Raw genomic sequence first — 12,130 nt, forward strand, 5'->3', positions numbered from 1 at the left:
AACCTATTAAAAGATTACAAAATGGACATTTTGTACCAAACACTGGTTTCAATTTATGCTCAACCTATTAAAAGAAAGACGTGTATAAAAGGATATTTTCTCAGATTTTATTGAAAGTACTCAAGAAAATTGCATAAATCTGGTTTACTAACAATCAACTGAACCAGCATAAAATAAAAGCAATTTGAAATAATCTGATCAGTATGAACAAAGACACTGAAAAAAAGGACTGTACATTTTACAGACTGAAATTGATTATAGTCTAAAATAATACACATTAATACATATGTGACTGGATCATCACAACATAGTAGACAATCCCAAATGAAAGTTGCAAAAGCTATACCGTTACTTTGATCCACACAACATGTGTGTTTGAATTCCGAGTTCTTGCTCTTTTTACCCTAAGGTTAAAAAAAAAAGTATAATTATCAATGGGGTTCTTTCTGGCTAAATCTCATGACATTTTTTTCGATGAACTGCCCTTTCTGCTCAATCATCTGGTATCTTTATGATCTCGATGAGAACGGTAAATCACATAGTGTTAATGTACACAATGTTGTGTTTATTCCAGCCATGAAACATCAGTGATTTGTTCTGCAGGAAATTTGAGAAATGCATGGGAGCCTAGTCTTTTGTAAAACCGCAACAGAAATGTCAACCTTTTTTTATTGGATGTTGTTGAAAGGAAATACGTTTTAAGTCTGAGGAAAAACTGCTGCAAATCTCTGGCAAAAATAGGGTAATATTTCCATTTGAGAGCCTTTTTTAGAGGTCCGATTATCAAGCAACTTTTGAAAACACAGGAAGTCTAACAAAAGAACTGCTCCAAATTAACTTTCCCTCCCAACTCGCAAAGGGAAAAAAAACTGCTTTGCCGTACAATTAGCACCAGACAAAATGGTGAATCATATATAAATAAATCAGAGGAGCTACAAATGACTGCATTATCAAGATGGAAAACTGAAGTGGTTATTTTAGTAGCCCGTTTTACTGAAAAACCTTATTGTCCAGAAAGACTCTTAATGCTCAATGCTGTCACCAGTCAAACCTGTTATTATAGCTGCATACAGTTGGCAATTGCAATGGAATGTGGTTTGGCCTTGCTTGCTGCACTCAGTCATCACAGAAAATAGTCCTGTAAATATAAAGAATGTTCAATGCAAAGTTGACATGGTGTGTGTGCAAAGGCATTTGAAATCTACAATCTATAGACTGCAAACGTTTTCTTAAAAATGGCTTTGGGGTCAAAAATCTCAAAATATAAAATAGACAAACGCGCTACAATTTCCAAAGATAATAAAGAAAACATATTGATTTGTTAGAATATAAGACTTATGAGGAAAAACAAAGGTATGTACCTGCAGAGGAACCCAATCTCACGTACCAATACTGGACAGAATATAGAATAACATATTCACTAGTCATGAAAACAACAAAAAACATTCGTACAGTCATTTAAAAAAAAATCACTAAATGAAATGTAACAACAGATGAAATCTGACCTCGACCAAAAAAAGGGAAAAGGTGATTAACTTTCGGTTCTTTGGACTACTAGTACCATTTAGGATATCATTCAAAATACAATGAAGGCGTCCTACTTCTGTTTTCTTTTTTTAACTTCCTCATGACTGTTTAGCCGAGCTGACACCAATGCGAGTCCATCTTATAGAGGCAGTGTGGGTTTAAGGCACAGTGTTGATTGAATAGACTTTCCTGAACTAGAATGGCTGTAATCCTATGACACACTAGAGAGACCTCCACTCTTTTCCCAGATTGGAATGATATGAATATTATATTTGAATTCTCCCGTTCTGTGTGAGAATTGTGCAGACTAGAGAGAGAGAGAGAGAGAGAGAGAGAGAGAGAGAGAGAGAGAGAGAGAGAGAGAGAGAGAGAGAGAGAGAGAGAGAGAGAGAGAAAGACGTAAAACTATAGCAGACGGGAGAGACGAGCAGGGGAGTTTGGCGCGGTGAAAATGTGAAAATAAAGCTGATATTGATCCGCTCTCAGTTCGAACAGACAAGTGATGATATCTATTCACAGTCTCTATTGGTTGGTTCAGGCATAAAACTCCTTGGTTGGTGCTTTCTGGTAAGCTGTTGAGGAAAGTTTGGTGTCCCCCAGGTCATAGCTTCCTTCGTCCTTCTTCTTCATGCGGTAGGCCAGCAGGACAAGGAGGAAGATGGCACAAAGCAAGCCGACCACCACGCAGGCTATCACAGCTGGAAGGGCAGAAGGAACCGCGATTGGACCGCTGTATTTTGTGGATGTTTTCTTGAGAGTCATTGCAAGTAAATGTGCGCTTACCTGCCAGCACCTCAGTTCGCTCCCACATACTCTCAGACGTCACAGCATCGGGAGAGTCAAACATTCTGCTGCCTCGACTCACGAGAATTTCATTTGTCAGAAGGTCGCTCGTGTCTTCGTCTCCACCATCTTTGGTGGCGGAGGAGTCGTCCCACCTATCCAGGCTGTTGTCTTCTGGGGTTTCTTTGATGTCCTTGGAAGTGGAGCTGGGACTGGGAGCATGTGTGAACCAGTCGGCCGTTGGGTCGTTGCCTGCCACCTAAAAGGAACAAGCAGGTGTGTAAAGCAGGGCTGGAAAAACTTCAGTGCTCTAGGGCAGAGGTAAGGCAATTCCAGTCCCTCGAGAGCCGTATCCTGTCTGTTTTAGATATCTCCCCAAACCAACACACCTGATTCAAACAACTGCAATAACACATCCTTCTAATTTTTTGGTTTTATTTATAATGAATCTATAACTCAGTAGCCAATGATTGTTCTACAACAAACATGTTAAATGCATATTTATTGCTCACAATTGCTTATGACCATGACAGTGAAAAAAAAATCTGCTACACTCATGCAATAATTTACAGGAGATTTGATAATGTAACTGGTTGGTGGGCGAGATAAAAGATCGTACAGGGCTGGCTGTATGCAGCCATAGTTTGCACAGCACAGCACAGCACAGCACCAGCGTGAATATGGACTTTTGGTTTTTTACCTCCTTGTCCTTAGTGTCCATACTGATCGCTGTTGTTTCACTGTACATCATTGTGTTCGGTGGATTGCGGGGGTCAGCTGCTTTGGTCGGTTGACCGAGTGGAGAGTCTGCTGTTGATTGGGTTGGAAGCATTTCTTCACTCTTGTTCGAGGTGAGGATCGCTGTCTCCTCCTCTTCTTTTTCTATCAACAGATTCGGGGTATGAGTCACTTTTCAGGAGTTTGACCTTGCGCTCCACCTGCAGCACCATTTTAATTGTTTTTTTGGCAATGTTGTTATGATCAATATAAAAGGTGCATCTCAAAAATGTGAATATCGCGGTCAAGACAATTTATTTCGTCAGAATAACTAAAAACGTGAATTTCAAGATAGAGATTCATTAAAGACATTAAAATACTTTTAACAGGGCCAATTCCCAAGTAATTTCAATATTAAATCTAGTTTTGAATGTTTCCTCTGGAATATTCATTCCTGATAAGATGAATTTTATTTCTTTCATTGGTTGTAAGCTTCAATCATCAAAATTCTAAACGATTTTTTTTCAATTTGTGAACTGAAGTACTTCATCAAGTTGTCCATGATGTCCTTATTTATTGAGATGTAACTGTACTGAAATCTTAAAATTTGGTAAACCACACTGAGAAAAACACCTCAAACGTTGCACACAGATGTGGCACTTGTGATGTGAGATATCAGCTAATTGTAACACACTTCAGAAAACTATCATTCAGAAGAGAAGTATTTCGCATTTTATTTTTGGGTTACCACACACAAATAGCGCCTCACAACTACACAGGCACAGTATATTGATGTGTGGAAATGTCCCTTTAAGGTGGAATGATAAGCGGGTTGTGTACGAAGCAACAAAGGAGTGGAGGAGTCTGTACTGATTTGCAACATTCTAATGACTTGCAGAAGCACTGTTGATTCGTTTTTTTTTGCGGACTGAAGAAACAACAACATGAATGATGTCAGATAAAGGAAGGTGGTAGAGTTCAACCACAAAGATCCCTTTTATTGCAATAACTAGCCTCACTGGGCAGCATTATAAGAAAATGAAGCTAATGGCAAACAAATGATTCACTCTTAAGATAATTATTAATGATTAGAAAGGCCTTTTTTTTAGAATCATATTTGTGCTTGTTTGTTAGTTAGCAGGCTACTTCCTAGTTCATGTAGGTTGATGAATAAATGCCGATGTGATTTTGAGAGGGAGAACCGTCCCACCAATGGCATGTCGACCCAAAAGGTGCAAATAAATTCCTGATCTCTTCAGCAAGAGCTTGACTAATATCAAGAGGGTCATTGTTTGGTACATATTTTCTTGTGTATGCAACTTAAATCTGTTCTCCTACTCACTGTGTTACTGTGTCAAAATGTCTGCTGTGAGCAAACTGGGACTTATGCACAGATAAACATGGATCATTATGAATAAAAGGTAAAAGTATTTTGCATCCGCTTGCTTGAAATAAAAATTTCACCTCGACCACATCACCTCAGGACAAATATCTGGAACAGCCCCAATAGTCTATCCATCTGATGAGTGAACAAGTCAAATGAATAATAATATCAAATGTACCGGTAGTTACTGGTTTAGATAAAAAGGCCACACCTGACAACTGGCAATAGATCATCTCCACACACACATACAAACACGCACGCGCACACGCGCACACACACACACACACACACACACACACACACACACACACACACACACACACACACACACACACATCTGATGATGAACACTTGAAACACATGAACCAGTTTTTCCTGAACAAATAAATAACCCCAAAAACAACACTTTGGGAGATTTGTGTTTTGTAATTTGCAGCAGCTTATTTGCTGTTGCCACTGACTCGAGCTTCTGTTAGCTGCCCAGGGCGCTGATAACAACATCATGTGGAGGACTGTTAATTTCAGCATTGAGACCAGATTTCGGGATTGTGTGTGCACAATCCTGAAGCTCCTTACGCTTTGCTACAAATTGTAAAATTGTCTTGTTTTTTTCCTTGTTACTGATAAGACATCGATCTTATTCACTGAAGCACACCAAACACAAGGAACAACAGCAGAATAGAATGAGACCCAGTTGCACTGCTCATCTCATAAATGTATGCACCTTAAAAATAGGGTATCATTTAGAGAAGTAAATAGGTGGTGTACAACTGAAACACTGTCAGAAACTGGGGAAAAAAAATTTACCAATGCAGATTTTCAGAATTTTGTTGTGACCTTAGGAAGTCACTCAAAATCAATCCCAGTCCCCTTACCATAGTCCCCAGATCCAGATCCTGATCCCAAGTCGTCCCCATCTTCATCATCTATCGGGAGGTCACCTGATGTTTGACTCTCTATGTAAAGGTCATCTCCCACGAAGGCGAGCGACTGGGAAGAGACCAGCATCTGAGAGGAAAACAAAATGATCTTTTATCAAAACAGTGTCATTACTCATTTAAAAAGAACTAGTAACAAACCGAAAAATAAAGAAGAAAAAAAAAGATCACTCACAGAAAGTCACTGACTACAGTAGTTGACCTTTGGTCTCAGACAATGTGTCAATAAAGTGATACCATATTGAGTCAAGTAAAGGGAGGTCATAGTTTGTTTGAAGTATTGCACATAGTTTCAATTCACATGCTGCTCTAGTGATTTGCAACAGGACTGATAACTGCTAAATCGGCTGCCATTCCAAGCATCACAGGAAGAACTCAAGGAGATGAGGCCTTTGTACATTTACGCTCAAAAATGCTACATTTACTGGCTTGTTTTTGCGGCATTACCTTTGCAGAAATCAGCATGATAATGAGCCTGAGATTCAATAAGACACACACACACACACACACACACACACACACACACACACACACACACACACACACACACACACACACACACACACACACACACACACACACACACACACACACACACACACACACACACACACACACACACACACACACACGTGAATGTGGCCCACTGAGACGTGAAGTATGCATGTCTGGTATGCATGCTATGCTTCCACTAACACAGGTGCGAACACGGATGGATCCTGGCAGAAGAAAGGGAAGGAACTTCTTAAGAAACAGGTGCTGACAAAAACAAATATGGCCATAAATGTTGCTCTGATTCAGAGCACAGTGATTTATTATATTACACGAAGGAGATGCATATGGTCAGATTGCAGTGTAATAAGTCACCCTAAAGATTCTCAGTCTACAACAGCCAAGTTAATGGTAAGTAAAACGTTGAAAGAGGCATTTATGAAACTGGGAATTAAAAAAATAAATAAAAATCCAAAACAATGAGTAAACAGATTTGAAAGATTTTCCAGAAAACACAAGTCAAATTTAAGGCAGAACATTAAGATATAATTAGGAAAATGTTGGTGAAAGCCCTGTTCACAACTCTTAAATGGTCATTTCATATTTGTCGCTAACTTAGTCATTTTGATAGGAGGCTAATATAGCGAATATAGATACATACAATATGTGTTTCCTTCATTATAAGGCTTATATAAGGTTTTTATTTTTTTGCGGCTCCAGACATATTTGTAGTTTGTCTTGGTTTTTTTATTTGTCCAATATGGCTCTTCCAACATTTTGGGTTGCCGAACCCTGGCATACACTAAAAAATTCGGAGGAAAACAATTTGCACAATTTGCTTCGCGATATCGTCTTTTGGCAGCATTATATAAAACTCAGATTACGCACTTATGACTGCACACAGGCTTTGGCCAATACGGAATGGTGTTTCAAAGTGAAAATCCACACAAATACAGCAAAAATAGTACGGAGTGTATTGTAACCAGGTGGGCCTTACACCTGATGGAGTGTCAAAAGGGGATTGATATTGTTTGCGCTGTTGATTTGACACTTCAAATCATTTGAGTCACTGTATTAGCAGTACTGTACTAGAAAGAAAAGTGGTATGGCTATTTACTGTATGTATTAGCAGATGCACACACGGAGCACACCTGGAGCAGAGTGGCTTCTCCGTGCAGCAAAACAAAGTTAATACAACAGGTACATACTGACAGGGAGCACGGGGATGCCAAAATTCATTTGTGGTGGCTAGCCACGGGTAAATGAACATGTGGGAAACACTGCAACTGTAATGTCTTATTTCGCAGAGTCCATCAATGACATCTTGATTGGCTTGGTGAATTAAGACATCGCGGCGAATCAAAAAAAATGTGCATACAACGCAAAACATCGTTCGATCCGACAAAGTGTAGTGGGAACTGATCACGCTACCTGCACAGAAGTCAGGCGAATGCATCGTTACACCATCACTGATCACTAACAATCAAACTGCCAATTTCAATTAAAGAGGACTTGATATGTCACTGAACATATTTTTGAAGCTGATATTAACAAAAAATAAAAAAAAAAGTTTTTTTTTTCTCAAGCACATCAGGTTGATTATAGCATTACAATGAGAACCTGATGTGCTACAGGGGGAAAAAAAACAAAGGCAGATTCGGAATCAGTTATGGTAATTCATCTCGAAAAGTTGACTTGCAACTGTAATTTTTTAAAAAGTGTCGTAAAAATGTGTTGATCAGCACTATCAAACCATCGGCTATCAAAAATATACCTCTCAAAACACGTTAAATCAACATGTTGATTTAACCCAAAAGCAAACAGCCTCTAGACTGATGTGATCTTCAGATTTTTTTTTTTTTTGTCAAAGCAGCTCATAGTGTCTGCTTAACAGACAGACTCTCTGGTGTGGAGGGAACATTTAAACCGTGGTGAAAGAAAGCAGGATTCCCTTTTATGGCGATAGAAGCTCACCTTCCTGTGACCTCAGGTGCTTTCATCCGCTGAACAGCAAAAAGCTGCCTCCCAAGCTTCTAAAATATCACACGCCATACATAAATATCACATCAACTAGATGGAAACGGAACGCCAGTGTAGACCTACAGTGAGGTTGTGGGCAAAAAGCCAACAGAAGAAAACCACCAACAAAATAAAATACATTTCACAAGCACGCCGCCATGCCAGAGAGTCGCTATAATGCGTGTTTACATCAAAATCAGACATCTGGAAAGCATACATGGCGTCTCTCTCACACACACGTACACACACACACACACACACACACACACACACACACACACACACACACACACACACACACACACACACACACACACACCATATATATATATATATACCCATCTGGTAGCCTGGTGCTCTGTCATGGGAGTTTGCTGGAAATAGCCCTGTCACAGCAGTAAAACACGTAAGCAGCCGAACAAAGGCATACGTGATTGACTCATGAAAATGCTTTATTCCGGCTTGTAACAAATAATTTCTTTATACCACTTTGGCTTAGAGTTATTACAGCAAAATATTTCTCACATAGGTTGAAAGTCAAAAATAGTGGCAGACGCATGGTAGCATGGTTGTGCAACCAACCACCTTGAGTGCACAGCAGGGCAGCAGCCCCAAAGGCTTTGTAGAGTACAGTCTGCCTACGAGGGATGAAACAAAACAAATGTGTATTTGAATCGGAAAATCAGGTTTTGATTTAAAAGATACCAAATGGTTCCACTTTGAGATATATCGTGATACGTATCGAATCATCTCTGATTGGAGAGATAAGTATATCTTTGAAGGAAATGCCACATTTATAGCATGCTGCAGACAAGTTCATTCATATTGTAAAAGGACAACTAGAATCATTGCATCACAGCTTCTCAAACTAAGCCGTACCATATTGATTCTAATCGTAATTCCACAAAATTGAATTGATTGGAGTTGTTCCACTGATCGCCTCAGGTTAGTGAGGTTGAGTATTTCACTTTAAATTTATATGACAAATCAGTTGGAATGAGACATGGGAACCGTCTCTGCTGTATTTACTATATGTCACAACCAATTTTATTCAAGAGGAGACTGAGGGCACCAAGACAAAATTGGAGACTGGGAAAAAAAAAGACGCATTTTCCTGACCTTTCTCTATCGCTGTTATAAGGAGTACCATAATGCCAGGTCAGTGTTGTGAAATTTAACACTGACACAGCAGTGCATTCCACAGTGCATTCAATTTGAAATGTTTCTATTCACCTATAAAGCCCTTCACTATCAGGCCCCCTCCTACCTCTGCGACCTTCTCCACCCATACACTCCTTCCCGCACCCTCGACTCCTCAAATGCAAACCTCCTTGCCATCTCCATGACCAAGTCCAAAACCTAGGCTGACAGAGCCTTCTCCATCCGCCCCCTCACCCTCTGGAAACTCAACTGTACTGACCTAGCATCCTTCAAATAATTTCTCAAATCTCATCTGTTCCACGATGCTGTTCACATCTTTTAACCCTTGTTACTCATTTCTTGTTTTTTTCTTTTCATGACATTTGTGTGGTTTGAAGCTTATGTATATTCTGTTTTGAACTGTATGTTTTTATCTTGTGTTTCTTAATTCTTGTTGTAAAGTATCTTTGAGTACTGTGAAAAGCGCTTTCAATAAATATGTATTCCAGTATTAACAATAAAAAAGGGAACCCTGCAATTCCCATGTAAACTACATTTTGCCAGTAAATCATACAGCTATGAATAATTTTGAATACATACTTGAAGTCAGCTGGGAGAAGCTCTGGCACATCTGCAACCTTAATAAGGATAAGCAGTATGGAAAATGAATGGATGGATGGTTGTAGAGGATTACAATGCATCCCTTTGGGGATTCTACAAGTGCTTAATATATAAGTAACATCAAAGTCAAGTCCCAAAAATAAGGTCACCAAACAAAATGTGTCTAGAATTTACCATTACAGGTTCATACTAAGATAAGATAAGAAAACCTTTGTTAGTCTCGCAATGGAGAAATTCCCGATTCACAGCAGCAAAGTTATGAAAAGAAGAAGTAGAACAACAAAATATAGGAGCTGCTTGAAAGGCAGCCACTCACGCGGCGCCATTTTGAAGTCAAAATAACAAAAATAACACAACACAACACATAGGGCACAGACAGTCGTGCAATCTTCACCACGTTTCTGCATGGACGTCAAGTACTGTTTTAAGAAGATATGAGCAAAATACTTTTTTTTCTGCACACACAAAATATTTGCGGTGGTGGAGACAGAGGATAGAAGACTATGAATGTTATGTCCATCCAACAATCCATTTTCTATACTGCTTACCCCATTAGGTGAGCGACTGTATAGCCTATTCCAGCTGACTTTGATTGAGATTCCAGGTCACAGCTAGACAACCAACCATTCACCTCTTGGACAAATCAGTCTCCTAATAACCTAACATGCATGCTTTTGGAATGTGTGAGGAAGTCGGAGAACACAGAGGAAACTCACTCAGGTACGGTGACAATCTGTAAACCATAGTCCCCCATTACCAAGATTCGAACACCAAGCCTTACAAGTGTGAGGCAGATGCGGTAACCATTAGGTCGCAAGGCTGCCTTTTAATGTTTCTTTATTTGTTTTCATTTTGATGTGCAATACCAATAAACTTGCATTGCCCGAAAGGATGTACTGTACAGTCAACACAGGAAGGTCAAATAGGCAAGACCTGAGATTCAAACAAAAAAAACTTTAGAACTGTGAGGCAAAGTGGTAACCACGAGTGCACTGCTCTGAATGTAATACCAATAAAAAAATGGGAGCAGGTGTCCTAGTATGGCTCCCAAATTCTGTATGTCCCACGCGGTTTCAATCTTGCCTGAACAAGCCCAGAGGGACTCAGGGTGAGTCATCCATCCAGAACATGACACAAAAAAACAGCTCACATCCTGTCACAAACAGACATTCATCATTCACATGAGAGAAGCCTGGCTGGTTGACCAGTAATTCTAAAGCCACACACTTGCCAACAGAGACAGTTTGCATATACGACATATGCCATTACGCGCAGCAATTTTAAGACTGGGTTCTCGGGAAATGAGGCAACGCAAAGTCCAGCTCAAGCCTGTTTCTCAGCAATCAGATTTATTTCCAAGACTGTGCTTTCGGGGTTAAAACCTGCAGGGCCTTATATGTACTGTAGGTGGGGAAACTTCATAAACGCTCTCTGGAGCTACAGTCTCAGGTTTCGGCTGGCTTGCTTTCACAATACACAGTCCACGATTCATAAATACCACGCTTATTGAAAAAGTCAATGTGGTTCCACTGTACTTTATCTTACATCTATAAACAGGATCTTTTCGTCCTTGTTGAAAAAAAAGGAAAGCAGTTTCCTGGTGTTTTCCAACTTTCCTAATTCACAAACAGATAAGGGCAGAAACCAGGTTGGTTTTTGTGTTGTCAGAGTTAAACTTGGTTCAATTTAAAGTTATGTGTGAGTGAGAAAGTAGTGGTCACGTTTTGAAGGAAAAAAAAGGCAAAAGTAGAAAACAGACTGGTCCTGTGTGAACTTGACACCATCTGGCCACCTACACATGGACTGAGAAGGCTATGACTGAATATTAGTTGGCCAAACAACACATCTCTTATCTAAATATTTACTTAAATAGGCAGGCATTGTCTGTTTTTCATCTGATGAGACAAATTAGAAATGTTTGTACAGAAAATAAATATAGCGTTTAATAGATAAAGATACAACAGTACATCCAGTAATTAAGTAAAGGCCACACCGTACTTACTTTCTCACTTATGAATCCAGGGGCTAGCCCGACTAGGAACAACAACCACAGAGTCCTCATCCCAATTTTCAGCGAGACGGCGTAACTGAAGAATCTGCCTCGCTCTCTCTCTCTATATATACTGTATATATGTATTAAAAAGTGCCAAAATAGAAACGTATACGTTCAAGTCAAAAGTAAATACTTTGCAATCTATCGTAATCGTGTTTCGGTCGGTATTTTCGACAATGCTAATAAATCTCCGCTTTACGGCGTGCCGCAGCTGGACGAGTCGAGGTGTGGAGTCGCTCGCTCAGTCTGGAAAAGTTGTTTGGTCTGGCATGGAACCGTGACGCCGCGGTGATGTCACGATGAAGCGGAAGTTAGGGGCGTGTCCCACTGCGTGAGGATTGTTTTTCAACGAAGTATGATAAAAATATATTCATGAATTATAGCTTAAGTGAATACCAAAAAGACGTTGATTTATATCATTAAAGTACTTTCTTTTATAGTTAAAACGATGCTATA

The 12,130-nt window shown here is 39.6% G+C and overlaps 1 protein-coding gene across 1 annotated transcript; it reads right to left on the bottom strand.

Moving 5' to 3' along the window:
* Positions 1–93: 93 nt before the first annotated feature.
* On the bottom strand, positions 94–11,923 carry LOC147203575 (syndecan-2-A-like). The gene is made up of 5 exons (XM_086113710.1): positions 11,624–11,923; positions 5,287–5,419; positions 3,011–3,192; positions 2,311–2,569; positions 94–2,225 (listed from the first exon to the last, which is right to left on the bottom strand). The coding sequence occupies exons 1-5, from the start codon at positions 11,681–11,683 to the stop codon at positions 2,062–2,064; spliced, it is 798 nt and encodes a 265-aa protein (XP_085969836.1). The 5' UTR covers positions 11,684–11,923; the 3' UTR covers positions 94–2,061.
* Positions 11,924–12,130: the final 207 nt, after the last annotated feature.

The sequence above is a fragment of the Hippocampus guttulatus genome, chromosome 6, assembly GCF_054856545.1.
Source record: "Hippocampus guttulatus isolate MCC_2025c chromosome 6, RoL_Hgut_1.0, whole genome shotgun sequence".
In the NCBI taxonomy this organism is placed as follows: Eukaryota; Metazoa; Chordata; class Actinopteri; order Syngnathiformes; family Syngnathidae; genus Hippocampus; species Hippocampus guttulatus.